Source organism: Eubalaena glacialis, chromosome 2, assembly GCF_028564815.1.
Source record: "Eubalaena glacialis isolate mEubGla1 chromosome 2, mEubGla1.1.hap2.+ XY, whole genome shotgun sequence".
Classification (NCBI taxonomy): Eukaryota; Metazoa; Chordata; class Mammalia; order Artiodactyla; family Balaenidae; genus Eubalaena; species Eubalaena glacialis.
This window is the reverse complement of record NC_083717.1, coordinates 171877863-171893397: the sequence shown is the minus strand read 5'-3', so window position 1 is coordinate 171893397 and position 15535 is coordinate 171877863. Positions and strand designations below refer to the sequence as shown.

Genomic DNA, 15535 nt, shown 5'->3' with positions numbered 1-15535 from the left:
TTAGGTTAAAATGGGACCTTTGAGTGAAACTTAATCCAATCTGACCAGTGTCCTTATTGGAAGAGGAAATTCCAACATACAAGGAAACATTGGGGATGCATGAACACAGAGGAAAGACCCCTTGAAGACACAGCAAGAAGGTGGCCACCTGCAAGCCAAGGAGAGAGGACTCAGAAGAAACCAAATCTGCCACCACTGTGATCTTGGACTTCTAGCCTCCAGATCTGTGAGAAAATAAATTTCTGTTGTTGAAGCTATCCAGTCTGTTTTTTGTTTTTGTTTTTTTTTTTATTTTAATGGCAGCCCTAACAAACTAATACCAGGAAGGGAACTATGATTAAGTTCAAGTTTTATCTTGAGAGATCTGCCTCCCTCCCAGATCACATAGAGTCCTAGCAAAGTAAGCTTTCTGAGATCTGATAAATTCATTCATTAAAATGTAAAATAAAATATGTTATGTCTTCCAGATTAAAAATCAGACAATAAAACAATAAAGGTCTTACTACTAAATTCCAGCCATCAGCCAGTTTGGTGAAGGGTTTTGTTTTGTTATGTTTGTCCTGAAAGGAATTGTTCCAATTCTCTCATCTCTTCTCCCTGTGATATGGCAGGCCTCACCTCCAACCACCAACCCCCGCACAATGATCCATGTTGAAAGTCCTGAAGAAATTTACACTGGGATAGTATAATCTTCCTACGGTGGCCTTTCAAGAACAAGTTAATCTCCAGACCCACCACTTGCCAGCAAATTTTAGAGAAGCCAAACAATGCAACTAGAGGAGACAGAGAAAAAGAAACCAATTTAATTAATTCATCACCAAGGCCAAAGACATATAAATCTTATCATTTTATCTGTCAACCAACACTCTGAATTATTCAGCAATCTGAATCCCAAGAAGGAAGGGAGAGAGAAAGTGGCTAGAAAGCAGCTGGCTGAGCAAAAGAAAGTGCTCAATAGATCAGAGCAAAACAAGCCCCGTGGCTGGAAAAACTTCAGAGGTGGGTCTCTGTGACAATGAATGAGAAGCATAATTTCTTAAAGAAAGACTCCAGGCTCATGGGCCACAAGGGGGACTACCACCGCCGTCTTTGCTAAGATGACTCAGAGGATTTATGTTGTCCCACCTACACACGCACACACACACACACATACACACACACACACAGGTTTCTGAGCAAGAGACTTTCCTCTAAATACATTGTGGTATATTCCCTTGTAAAATTGAGTTTTAGGTTTTCAACTAGGTACCCCCAAACGCCTAAAGAGACAGGAAGGTCTGCTATTTTATGGAAAATAAAATATAAGGAACATACTAAACCTAGGCTCTGTAGAGAAAACTTTTTCTAAACTATAAGTATTAAAATATTTTTAAGTAGATGTGCATTGGATTTCTTAAAGGTGGGAGAGAGGAAAGCAAATATACGAAACTCTCCTATGAAACTGAAGGTTGGTAAACAAATGTATTTTAGTATTTATATGTCCCATACCACTAAATTATCCAGGAGCTTCAATAAGCATGATATATAAGTATGAAAATAAAGTTGAGGATGAAAAATACCTGTAGGGTTATTTTGAATAACAGAACAATGTGAATCTGCATTTCACAAGGGATATTTAGATTTTATATTAATTAATTTGGTTGGGTATCTGGATCCTCGTCCCATCCCTCAAATTTTTAAAATTTTTAAAAGCACTTATCTTTCATAGATGATCCAAATACTTCTGAAATTATCCTGTGCTGAACAATACAATGTCTTATTTAGTTTTCTATCCTTAGCAGGTTACACACAGCCTGGCACATAGTAAATACCCAATAAATGTTAGTTCAATAGAAGAGAGCATGAAAGAAAGCAGGGAGCCTGAAGGAAGGGACTGACCAATGGGGAAAAGATTACTAGACTCCAATTGAGAAGAGAGTTAATTGTATCTGAAGACACAACCTTAACCTGAGACTATTTTGGATACCCCGGGCAGGTGTGGCCTTAGTCTCCCCAACTTATAAAGGAGCTCAGCCTGCTCTAGGCTGCCCTGGGATCAAGATTTTAGGCAAATCTATACATAATCAATTTTTTAAAGATCAGAACCAAGCATGGGTAGAAGAACAGCTGTTTGGAGAATTTCTCTTTCTTCCATCTGTTTTAGTGTGAGTCTCACTATAGGGCAGGATGTTTTAGAAGGAGGGGTGGCAAAAACTCATTAACGGGGCAGCTCTGAGGACCTCTGGCTTCTCAGGAAATGCGCAAAGTGAACAAGGGTAGAAAAAACAAGCAAAGGAAAAAATCTCTCTTGAGTCCAGAGAAGGTTCTTGAACTCAAGGCTCTAGTTTTCATTTTATACCAGAATGAAGGGCATCTACTTCCTCACAGACAGTACAGACTGCTCCTTTTAACTCTGGAATAGGGTTGGCAGAAAACTATTAGTAACAACCATTAGTCTCATGGTGTTATGCCTCCTACCACCTCCATCTAAAAGATTTTTTAAAACAATTGCTGTTAGCTAAGCCTTTGTCTTGGACTAGGGAAAAGCAAGTGTACTCTAAGTAAGAATTAGAGGAGCATTAACGAAGCACCGAGGGGTCTCCTGGTCCTTTCAGGGAGAAAAGGGCACAGCTTAGATAAGGGATTGAAGCCAGAGTTTGGGGTATCTTGTTGCTTGCTGCTTCTCTTGATTTCAGGCTCAAAAACATTAATTAAATATGCAAGGAGCCTGCTTAATATAGATGCATTCAGTCTCTAAGCCCAGATCAGTGGGATGGGACTTCAGGATTGAAAGAGGATACTGAAAAGTTGATTTCATGAGCTTTCTTGTCTCAGTCATGCCAGATCCTGAAGTTCACTGCATTCTCAGCTCTGTGCATCTGAGGGCCTTTTCTAGGGTCTCTAGTCATTTATTTACTTTGTTCTCCTTTTCCATCGTACTGAATCTTATCAGATGTAGGTTAATGTGAAAGAGGACGGAACCAGTTAAGATTTAGAGGGTACTGAGCAACTGATCGATGAAGAAATGAACAGAGAAGAGTTGTTTTTAACCTGTGCTGGCTCAACCCCTTTTGCCCCTTTAGCTGAGAGAGAGAGAGAGAGAGAGACAGAGAGAGAGAGAGACAGAGAGAGACAGAGAGAGACAGAGAGAGAGAGCAAGTGCCAGAGAGAAAGAAAGAGATTGACAGACCTAGGAATCCCCGGTAAGTATTGCAAATTCCATCACTTAACTAGTAGCTGCTTTTAACTGTTCACATCCCGAACAGAAAACATGGAGACCTTGCCAGCCTATAACCTCTAACTAATACATAATCTTCATCTCCCTGCTGATCATTTACACTAATTAGCAAAACTTAGCTAATTATCGCTGAGCGTTTCTGTGTGTAATTACGGCTATTAGGAATAGTGTGTCTGGCTTCCTCCGTCTCCCACTCCCCTCTTTTTCTTTCCCACTCTTTACAATCCCACCCCCACTCCCAGTCCCTCTCCTCCTTAGGAGCTAACAGTTTCTATTTCCATGAAATTGCTTTTGCATTTTTGGTGGTTGTGGTTCTTTCCTCTCCTAGGGTGTTTTTTTTGTTTTTGTTTTTTTGAAAGCTTACACCCGACCTAGCAGGAGTCACAGAGAATATAACAACCAGATCAAGATCAAGCATTCCCTCCTTCCCACCACCCGCCTCCACCCACCTTACAAGCTCTGAGCTGCTTGACAACTCCATCAAATAAAATGTAAAGAGACAGTCAGAAAGAGCCAGAGTACGTGCTGGCATTTTCTCAATGTGCTTCCACTTAACACTACAGAGAGCACAGAGCAGAAACCCAGGGCTAGGGGGCAGTGGGAAGAACTGACATTCCGAATGCGGTCTGTATGTTATAGGCCTTCAAAATACAAGCTAGGGCAGGGGACCTCTAGTGTGGTTTGCTCTCGCTGGCCCCCAGAGGGCTGCTCCTGCAGTTGGGTTCTGTGATCCCCATTCTCCTCACCATCAGGGTGGAGTGCATAGTAAACAAATAACGAAGCTCCCTTCTTCAGAACAGTTTACTACAGCAGGAGCCTACCTCGGTGGCAGACATCACCCTTTCAGAGGCAGCCTGCTCAAAGCTGAATATAATTTTAAGAGCCATAGATGTCTTCCTTCAATCGCTATGCAAGGAGGGTCATTTAGAGCAAAACATATTGTACTTATATTGTGTGAACAAGCCCACCCGTGCTACCTTTAATTGAAATAACATTTCCATAAATGGTGGAACTGAAGTGGCAATAATTTACACTTGGTTAAATTGTAAATGGACTTCGCCTTATCTTATACATTGCTTCCTCTTGGGTAGTTAGCAATATTAGGTGCACAGTTTTCATGATAGCTGCTCTCTCCTTCTGACATGTGGACAAACATAAAGCGGCCCAAATGAACAATAATGACCACTGGTTATTAAAGATTACACTCAGCTACTTTCCCCCACCCCCCCGACCTTTACCACACAGGCCACTTTATAGCAGTTTAATCAACTTCAGGCTGAAGACCTAAGGATTCCTGCTGTCTGCTATTTTCCCACGACTAGCTCTCAAACAAGATCAGAGAGAAGAAGGGTGAAAGCAAGGTGAATGAATGAATTCTCAAAAGTGCAGCACTGGGGACTTATCTGACTAAGTTGTCTGCCATCATGGGGGGTGAAGGAGGCAGAAGGTTGCAAAGGGGAGAATGTGGTGCTTGTGAAGCTATGAATAAGGGAGCCAAGGAGAGGAGGACCCATTAGAGAATATGGGGAGACTGGGGCAGAAAACTCTAGCCTTTTAGGGAGAAACTGGACATTTTCTTCCCTCATGCACATGCGATGCTTTTCATTATTTTAGATTCAATTTTTAAAATTCTCTTCCCGCCCTTAACATTACCTGAAAGGCAAGTGGGTTAAGGAGTTGCTATGCCCCATTAAAAGGATAAAGAGCAGAGAGACCCACCGTGCCCTCCTCGAAGGGAAACAGGGGAGCGATAGATAGAAATAGGCACTGAGTGATGCTTGCTGCCATGGAAATGGTGCTCGTGCTGAGAGTGAGACCCCGGCGAGGAAGAAGAGGAGGAGGAGGAGGAGGAGGAGGAGCCTACATTAGAGGAACTCCACACAGAGCTGATGATACATCCCCAGAAGAGGGACCAGATCCCAAGCGTCCAGGCCGGCCGGCGAGGAGGGCTCCGTCTCGCGTGGATTCTCAGGTGCATGGTCAACACACAGGACCACCACAGATGGGCAGTTTGAATTCCAGCCAGTGAGCAATAATGAAGTTCATGATGCCCAGGGGCCCATCATAGCAGGAGAAAGACTTGCCCAAATTTTGGAAAGAGGGAAGGCATAAGCGTTTTCAAGACAGATGATGAAAAAACAAAAAAAACAAACAAAAAAAACAACTACTACTTAAAAAATAAAAGGATATAAGGCAAAAGCTCCCCTTTCCTGGAGCTGAAATTTAGGATGTCAAAGTCCACCCAGGTATAGCAGCCCTCCTAGGGAGCCCCGGGATGCCACACATGTCAGGGGAGGCCAGGCGCAGCTCCTGATCTCTGGGCACCTCAGGCCGGATGACTTAACGGCACACTCCGGGAAGCCACACAGAGGAAAGGTGGAAACGAAGGAAGAGGAGGAGGCAGCAGGAGACCCAAGTAGGTTCAGGTTAGTTTATCCCAACATCCAAGCAGTTTGAACATTTTTTTTTTTTCGTTTTCCACTCCCATGCGATGCAATGCAGAACTGCCAGGCAAAGGGGGGCTGCAGGTGGGAGAGTTCTTCGCGGGTTCCTCGCAGTCTCGGTGTAAGGGCACGGAGGCTGTTAGCCCTGCGCTTTCTGGAAGAGCTCCACGGAGCAGCCGCCTGCGTCCTGGGTTTCCCAACTGGATGAAAAGCAGCAGCGGCAGCCGGAGGAAGAGAACAAGAAGGACCGGAGAGAGAGAAGAAGAGAAGGAACCCGGCGCAGAGCAGCCACCCAAACCAACGTGGCACGGGGCGCGGAGAGGTGGGTGGGCGAGCAGGGAAGGCGCGAGAGGAGGTGCCCGGCAGGCGGCAGAGGTGGCCAAGAGGGGGGCGGGCGCCTGCAAAGTGCGCGGAACTGGGAGGTACAGGTGAAGTGAAGCGAGGAGTTGGGGAGCCAAATTCACAAATGGGCAAGTCATATGCAAATAGCGCACTCCCGAGAGCAAATCAGTGCCGCCCGAGCGCTCTGCCGAGGGGCTGGCTGGCTCCGAGGAAGGAGGGGCCCGAGCGACCCGGAATCCCTGCCCTCCCCATTCAAGTACACGCTCGCTCGCTCGTCTACACCCGCGTGAGCCTCCCGCACACCCCGCTCCTTTCCAGGGGAATGAGCACGCGCGCGCGCCTGTGTGAGGCGGACAGACGGACCCTGCGCCTTTTGATCATCCTGTCCTTTCTCTCCCAGGCGCAGTAAGCCAAACTCGGGCAACTGGGGAAGAAAAACGGCAGGCGGCGGCTAAGGCTAAAGTAGTCCCAGATAGAAATAAAAATAACCCCCTTGAGTAGCAGAAGCGCCGGGACGTCTGCACACGGTGGTGCCGCAGGTGCTCCCCCTGAGCTGGTGGTCAGCACCGCGCGGCCACTCTCCCGGGTGTGCCTCTCTGGGGGTTCAGATGCCCAGGGCCCACCCGAGGGGCGAATGGCGGGAACGCGTCTTGGTTCTCAAAGGGGAAGGCAGAGAGGTGGACCGGGAACTCCGGAGGGTGAGAGGTTTGATGGCTGGAGGCCCTTCCATCCCTGGTAAACGGGATGCTCTTGGAATTCAGGACCCAGGGGTTAGCGCCCGTGCTGGCTGACCTGGTCAGAGAACTTCAGGAGACGTGAGGGCTGCATCTGCTGGCCTGTCCTGGACTGGCCTTAGAGGTGCTGCCCCAGGTGGGTGAAGCCTTCGGGCCTCCAGGACTCTGGGCACTAAAGAGAGTGTGGCTTTTACATCCAGGCTGAACCTGCAGGGGAGAGCGGGAGTGGCAGGAAGAAGCTTGGCGCACCTGTTGTGGCCATCTGTTACTCCAGGAGGAAGCTGACCCAGGGCTCTGCCAGGGAATGGTAACATTCTGGATGAGGCAGCCTCCATTCTACGCCCCCTCTCTCCCCCGCCCAACTTCTCCTAACTATGCTGTTCAGCAGGATACAGAAACCCAACAGCCTCCTAGACTCTGGGGGCTTGCTGGCTCTGACTCCTTCCTTCCCCCTCACCTTGGTTACAAAAGCACACTATATATATTTTTGGGGGGGGGGGCAGGTGGAGATGGAGGAGGATACGTGAGGGAATAATACTTGCTGGTTAAATCATATCATGACATTTGCTGGTTAAATCGTGTCTCTCTCTCTCTCTCTCTCTATATATATATATATTGCAATTAAGGGGCATTCCTTTTTTAAAAAGGAGTTTATAGCACCTATTATACTTCTGCTCTCAATAAACATTTCAACCCCCCTGACTGAGAATAAGGGATTAAGACAGTCCTATTCATTCTTGGGGCACCTCGAGGAGACGTTGAAGAAGTTAGCATTATCTGTCTCTAACATAAAGATACCAAACCTATGAATGATTTGTCTTCAAGCTCAAGTATCAAGTTCATTTCAGAATTTATGATGGTGACTTGGTACTTTGGTTATGAAATTGTTGTTCTCCTAAGGATCCCTGCTGCCCATGGTAAATCGTGCACGGTCATCCCAGCTGTTCTGGCTCTTAGCTGTAAGGGTGATTCAAGATCCACAGCCTCCAATGGGATAGCCCTCATTCATGATCTTTCATGCCTTTGGGTGGTGGCCCACAAACACGATGTTTTAAACTAGCAACATGTACCCAGGAACAGCACAATAAGAGAGAGGGGTGATTTATGGAGACTCAATTTAAACCTGTTTCCTCCTCTGTAAAATGGGAATAATTTCCTCCCTTTATGAGGTTCTTGGGAGTATTAAATGAGATAATGTATACACAGCATCTGGCATAGCACCAGACAAAGAGTGGCGGTACTTTTTGTCTAATAGAAAAATAAGCTAAAGCTCCAAGAAGGTTAAGTACATGTTTAGGGTCTCAGGCTACTATTAGGACAAAAGAGAGAAAAAAAAATATTAATATCCTAAGCATCCACCCTTAAGGCAGATGATAATTCCCATTCAAGGGACTTCCTTGGTGGTAAGAATCCACCTGCCAAGGCAGGGGACATGGGTTCGATCCCTGGTCCAGGAAGATCCCACATACCGTGGAGCAACTAAGCCTGTGCACCACAACTACTGAGCCGGCGCTCTAGAGCCCACGAGCCACCACTACTGAGCCCATGTACCACAACTACTGAAGCCGGCATGCCTAGAGCCCAGGCTCTGCAACAAGAGAAGCCACCGCAAGGAGAAGCCCGCACACCACAACAAAGAGTAGCCCCGGCTCGCCGCAACTAGAGAAACCCTGCGCGCAGCAATGAAGACCCAACGCAGCCAAAAATAAATAAAATTAAATCTTCAAAAAAAAAACCATTCCCATTCAATCCAACCACTCCTTGATTTTGTCCTCCAGATGGAGTCCCACTGCACTTTGGACTTAGTCTAACTCTGTAACATGGCCTTAAAGAGACCTAGATGACCTGGCTTATACCTAATTCTCCAACTCCATCTTCTGCCAGATGACCCCTTACTCACCACCTTCCAGTCTCCCAGACCCACTTTTTGCTCTTTGAATGTGCCAAGTTGTTTCCCAACTCAAGGCCTTTATACTTGCTGTCCCCTCTTCTCTGGAACACTTTTTCTAAGATTTTCATGTGATTGGTTCATTGTAGATGTCACCTCCTCAGAGGCCCTCTCTGGCCCTCATCTAAAGTTAGCCGCCACCACCCTGAAAGGCACTTTATCCCATTACCTTGTTCTATTTCCTTTGAAGCACTCTCCACTTTCTGAAATTATTTTATCTATAATTGTTCATAGTCTATCTATCTCCTTAAAAAGACTGTAAGTTCCCTGAAAGCTGAAACTTTGTCTTGGTCTCCCTATATCTTCTGTGTGTGGAAGAGTGGGTAGCACATAGTAGAAGCTCAGTAAATATTTGCTGAATTAATGAATCCAGTGAATCAATTGCCAACCTCATACTCAGATTTTTATATAGCATTCATTCCACTGACATATTTAGCTGGCTTTAGTGACACTGATCCCCAGCGACACACATTTCCAGAGGTGATGAGTTGACCACCTCTCCACTTAACGTTTTTCTTCTTTTCTAAATTGGCACTGAGTGTTGGAGACTTTTTTTTTCTCCTTCATCCCAAGGAAGGATGGGAAGCTTAGATGTACCTTCCAATCAATTCTCTGCTAGGCAACAAAGTGAAAAATAAAGCCTTATTGCAGTACAAAATCTGGAAATGCTGCTGATGCATCACAGCTGGAACTATTCATTTTACCTGTCATGCTTATAATTATTTATTTACTTTTTGCAAAATGTCAAAAGAAGTATCTATGAATTCCAGTAAGGCTGATTCCATTTGGGGACTGAGTTAAATACTGAGAAGACTTATCAGAGGACAAATGCAAGACTGGTTTATTTTACTTCTTCAACTTTAAAGAAATAATCCACAATTATCCTGATAAAATGAATGTCCTCCAATTTAACACATTATTGAATTTTTTTTTTCATTTGTTTTCTATCCCTCCTCTCTCTTCCTCTAGTCAACACATTCCTACTTAGACTTCTTTTCTAATTCCCATCATTCTCAGGTCTGTTAGAGTTTATATTAGGCTGATATATTAAGTATTTTTTCTTAGGTTTTTAGCTCCAGAGATAACTCCTAGACACAGCCCGCATCTATAGTTCCAGCTGAAGGATTTGTCATCACCTAGACTACCACCAAAAGCTCCCCTCTTTCCTCCTGAGTTGTCCTTTCTAGTGGGCCCTTTGAATGAGAACACTTAGCAATGAGCTCCAGGATGAAGACGAGAGTCTACTTTTAAGATAGAAAGGAAGAGAAATAGATTTAGAAACGTTATGCTCACCACAGATTTAAAGTTGAAAAGTATAAATAATTTCACAGGAACAACCACGCTTAGCTCCACTTGGATAAACCCCCATGGCATCCTAACCAGACTTTTTGGAACCTTAAGTTTCTGAATGGAATGCAGTTTCAAAAAAAAAGAAGCCTGTGGCTGGATTTGCCTAGTTAATAGCTTGGTTTCTCTATTATTTCAATCTGCAGAATTTGGCATTATAGATTTCTTCCCCTTGTTTTAATCTCCCTGCTTCTCCCCTCCCCGAAAAAGACTGTCTCAAGGTAAGGTACGAGAATCCTGACCCATCTGACACTCTCTGTCTTCCTTTGGTGGGTACCTCAGCTATAAAGTAGTCTGGCGAATCTTCTGGCTCCTAAAATAAGCCTCACGATAGTACTTAATCGTGTCAGGTGCCAGGAATCTAATGTGGCGCTGCCCTGTCAGTCTCTCACAATACATTTTGTCTCTGCATGTGCCTTCTCTCACTTGCACAGACTCTGACTTTCCACTTCGCTGCTGGCAGGAGACACCCATCCGGTTGTTTGTCGCAAGTACAGCTAATCTGACTGCACAGACACAGCAAACACTGGAGCAGTCTGTTTCTGTGTGAGCCCTATACTCCAGTGAGGGCCCTTTTCTCCCCAAATATAAAGAGTAGAAATCCTTACTTTTTCTCTTGAAACAGAGTTCCAAAAAGTAAGTTTAGGGAGGAGGGAAAATAAAAACAAAAACGACTAAACTCTCATAATGTGAAATGAAATAAAAGTCCTGAAAAAATACAGGTGACTGTTAACATGGCTATAAATATATCCAAGGGTTCCATAAAACAGTCGAACTTTGCTTTATTATATGTCAGTAGGTTTATTTATAGCCACATAATTCATCCTCCTGCTCATTTATTTAAGAAAGCCATCCTGCAAAAAGGCAGATTTTGATGATACTTTACATTTGGGAGTATAAAATAGAAGCTTTATCCTTTTAAGTATCACTCCTACATGTATTTGATTAAAAAAACAAAGACAATGGCATTGTTTTATAATTTTATAGTTTAGAGACTATATATATGGCTGCTGTTCCTTTAACTTATCCTTCATATAAACATCCATAGTTGTTTTCTTATCCTCCTTGTGGCTGAAATGGGGATATCAGGAGTTTGGATGTTGAGAAAAATCACCCTAGGAAATTTTCCCAGTCTCTTGATCAATGGCACTGGGATATCTGCTTTGTTAGAATCTCACACATTTCTTCAAGGAAAAGAAAAAAATATGAAATATTCCTGTGTAAACCTTAGCCACCTTCGTTTGCAATCCAAGTGAAATTATTTTACCATGGAAACAAATGTTACTTTTAGTCAAGGACAGGATTCAATTACTTCTTCATAGAGAGATTTGGACATTTAAACCCCTGTTAGTCTTCTCTAAGCTTACACTGGCTATCAGAGATCATGTAAATCTTTATCCAGTTTTAATGACTCAAACAATGTGAATGATTGTTCTATAATAACAGAAGTAATAATATCATTTGTATGTTTATAAAAAAAATCATCAAATCAAAAATTTAGAAGAGACTTTGAGAGTGCGTACAGATTTCGATTTGGGGCTCTGGTGCTTGACTGCCTAGGTTCAAATCCTGATTTTGCTTGTTAGCAGCTGTGAAAAATGTTGGCAAGATCCTTAGCCCCTCTGTATCACAGCCTCTCCATCTGAAAAATGGGAATAATCATACTATCTATCCAAAAGGTTTGTTGTGAGGATTTAGAAAGGTATCATCTGTAAACTGTGTATAAACAGTGCCTGGCACACAGTAAATGGTCAATAAATGTGAGTAATGAAAATAACTGTCTTTTTCTCCAGAGGACTCCTTGAAATTTATCTCTGCTTATGGTTTTCTCTTCTTGTTGACAAATCTCAAGAGGACTGAATAAACAAAAAGCTCCCCTTGCAATTCCCAAACATAGAATGGAAAGTCACTCCCGTGTGTTACCCGACTCATTGGATTCTCTTTGCCCTTATTTTGCAGAATGGGGAGCAGCTTAATCACATCCTTCTCACAAATATCCTTCAAGCCAACTCCAAAACAATAAAGCTCACCATGGCCCCAGAACCAGATAATCTGGACTACCAGAACCCAGCCCTGTTTCATAGCTAATCATTTTCCAGCAGAGGGTGGAACTCACACAATCTCAGTCTGCTTTGGGATCTGGAAGGGCTCTCTGGCTACTTCTCTTTCCCATCTCTTTATTTTCTCACCCTCTTTCCTTAAATAAACAATAAATTCCAATTATTTAGCCTTCCCCCTAAAAAGCATGGCTTCTAAATCTTTTAATAATTTCCACTGGATTTATTTGGTATTTCATTAGAATTCAATAAATTTTTTTTTAAGTTACTGAGAATGTACCTCTGAACTAGGTTCTACTTAGTATAGAAAGAAACAATTATTTTGCTGCATCAATTCATCTATTTCATGAACATTCCATTTATGCTAACCATGGGCAAGGCACCAGGTGAAGTGGTGGACTTCCAGGGGACTCCGGCATGAAAAAGAAAAGATTTAAGGGCTTAAGAAGTTTATAATCTAGCAGGAAAAAGCCATCAAAAACAAATAAAATAAACCATAAATTCCATCCATATATTCAGCTTCCCAAATACAACGTGCTATTAGAATAAAAGTATAAACAAAGTATACAGAAGAATAGAGAATGGAATTAATCCACTGGAGGGAGCAAAAGGACTATGAGGAGGGATTCATACACAAGGTGACAAGTGACCCTAATGTCGAAGGACTAGAGTTCAAAACCTGATCTACTACTTGGCCCTGTGACCTCGAGCAAGTCACTTTAAACTCACTGAGCCTATTTCCTCAATAGTATAAACATGAATAATTCAAAACTCACAGGATTGTTTTGAGGGTTAAATGAGAAGATGTATTTGAAAAGAATATTGTAAACGTTCAGGTTAACTATTACCATGAACCTGGACTTGAATGATTTCAAATAGGCAGAGAAGCAGAAATGTAAAGTAAGGAGATTATCAATGTGGGGTAGAATCAGCCACAGAGGGCTTCCCAGTGGAGGAAAGCTTTAAGCTTAGCTTTCACTTGTCGTTTAGATTTTGCTAAATCCTGAAAATCTCAATGGGGACAACTTTTTATTTCAAAAAAAAAAAAAAAGCACAGGTGTTTCATGGGATAAGGAAAGGCAACAAAAGGAAAGGAAAGGAAAGGAAAGGAAGAGAAAGGAAGCAAGGGAAGAAAAGGAAAGGGGGGAAGGGGAGGGAGAGGAGAGGAGAAGAAACTCACATGTTGGCAACTAGGTTTTTTATCTCAAATGACAGGGTTCCCCTATTCAGAGATGTCAAATAAACACCATATAAATAAAAAGTTACAGTTGTAGCATAGCCAGGAGTTTTCCTTTGTTCAATTTCTTCCACACAATTACTTGTCAGATACTAAAATACCCATTGGATCCAATTCATAAACTATCATTTAATTCTAGGAACATCATAGTTCAAACATCCATCTCATTCAAGTGTCTATCTCACTCACAACTCCATGCAGAGTATATATTCTAAGACAGAGGCACAGATTTAAAATAACTGGCCATTTTCATTTTCTCTTTCATATGATGTAGTCTTAAACCCACTTAACAGAGAAATCTTGGTGGGGGGTTGGGGAATGAGATGAATATTCCCCAAACAGAAGGTACGAAGTGTTATCTAAGCAGTTCCAAAAATGTCTGCAAGGTGAGTAATAAGGGCATTTCTCAGTAGCACTAAGGATTTAGCCCTTTCCAAAACTGATGGTGAGGACAGGGGAATATTGAGATGTAAGTTTATGTCACAGTAAGAGAAACAGGCTGTTCTTAAAATAGATGAAACAGCATTTAAGAAAACAATATTTTGTCATTGATGATACCTATGTCTTCAAAATCTACCATTTCCAATCTGAAAAAGCAGAATTCGTTGTTCTTTCCTATCTTCTGTTAACATTTGTCACATTCTATTATTATCAGTTGGGTTTATATCTGGGTCCCCTACATGATATACAGACGAAATCATGTAGGGAGCTGGGACCTCATCCTAGAGTCAAACAGCTTAAGTTCTAGGGCCAGATAGCTTATTTTCAAATCCCTGCTCCATTATTTAATAGCTGTGTGACCTTGGGCAAGTTGCCTATCCTCTGAAAGCCTGTTTTTTCATCAGTAAAATGGAGATCACAATATTCCCTATCTCAAACTTATCACAATACCAGGACAGTATAAGACATTCAACAGACGTTTGTGAAACAGTACTGACATACATTTAATTACTATAGGAGAGAACATTTCATAGATAGATAGATATAGATACATACATACTTACATACATACATAGGATATATATATCTCCAAAATATGCAAGCATCTCATTATAAGCAAGAACTTTTCAACATTTGGAGCCATTACAAAATTGGAAGGGATGCCTTGCAAGGCAGTGGGCTCTCCATCACAGGAAATGTTCAAGCAGTAGATGCCTTTTAGGGACACTGAAGTTGCTGTCTTGCAGTAAATGAGAAGATGGAGTATATAACCTCTAAGTTTCTTTTCAAATTTATATATAATACCAATGAAAATTTCTTTTAAAATTTATATTTGCCCCTAACCTCTGCATTTACTTAAATGTATTCTCTTGGCTTTATTTTGAGGCTTAAAACCAATTCCTTCGTGCTACAAAAATCATAGCACACTGGTGTTTATTAAAACCTCACACAATGAGGTGAGAAATTTTAGACTTCTGTAAAATGAATCTAGTATTGTTGCACTAAAACTTCATTTTTCATTATTGCATGCAGTACAAGTTGTCTTTAGACAAATTAACAATTTTATGTTTCTATTTTAAACACCAAAGATTACTGTGGTTTTTTTTCTCCCCCCACTAGCAACACCTACACAGCTGCTGTTCCTGTGATCTAAGAGGACATTTTTCATTGGCGAAGAGCTCATTGCTATGGGAAAAGTATGCTGACTTGCTTGCCCTATTGTCCTTTATCTCCCAGCAGGGAATCCTGGTGGACTGAACATAAATAAAACTGAATTCCCTTAAATAAAGACATGTGTCTTAAAAATCCTGAACAAAAAGAAAAACTACTCTTCTCTCTCTAACCAAGACAAGGCCATTCCTCCTCAATAACTGGTTTGGACAAGAAAAAGAAAGGTATCCAGAAGACACTTAACAAAGTTAGAGAAACTGAGATACTTAGACAGAGAATGACTTGTTTAATAACACACACCATTTCAGTGTCAGAAGAAGCTGAAATATTCCTCTAGAATATTACTCTATAGACTGTAGCATGCATGGCTCCTACAGCAACATCAACATAAAATAAGATTATAAGAAAAATAATTATCCAGTAAGAAGATTATCCACCATGAGAGACAGTTAATAGACACAAGAGTGGGAGAATAAGAAACCCAGGAACGTGAGATAACAGAACAATCTGAAAGAAATTGTCCCCCAAAATGGTTGAAATGACTAAATAAAGAAATTATAGAAACCATAGAGGAGAAAAAAAAAAGAATGTGATAATG

General features: G+C 42.2%; 1 protein-coding gene across 9 annotated transcripts in view; it reads right to left on the bottom strand.

Moving 5' to 3' along the window:
• NRXN3 (neurexin 3) overlaps window positions 1-15535 on the bottom strand; it is a 1616108-nt gene that overhangs the window by 572605 nt on the left and 1027968 nt on the right. For 4 of the 9 annotated variants that reach the window (XM_061182768.1, XM_061182769.1, XM_061182770.1 and 1 more), the window contains exon 1: window positions 4937-5195. The exons of the other annotated variants lie outside the window; for them this stretch is intronic. In XM_061182768.1, coding sequence (XP_061038751.1) covers window positions 4937-5195 — 259 coding nt within the window. Of the gene's footprint in view, window positions 1-4936; window positions 5196-15535 lie in introns of those variants that run through there. 9 annotated transcript variants of the gene reach the window in all.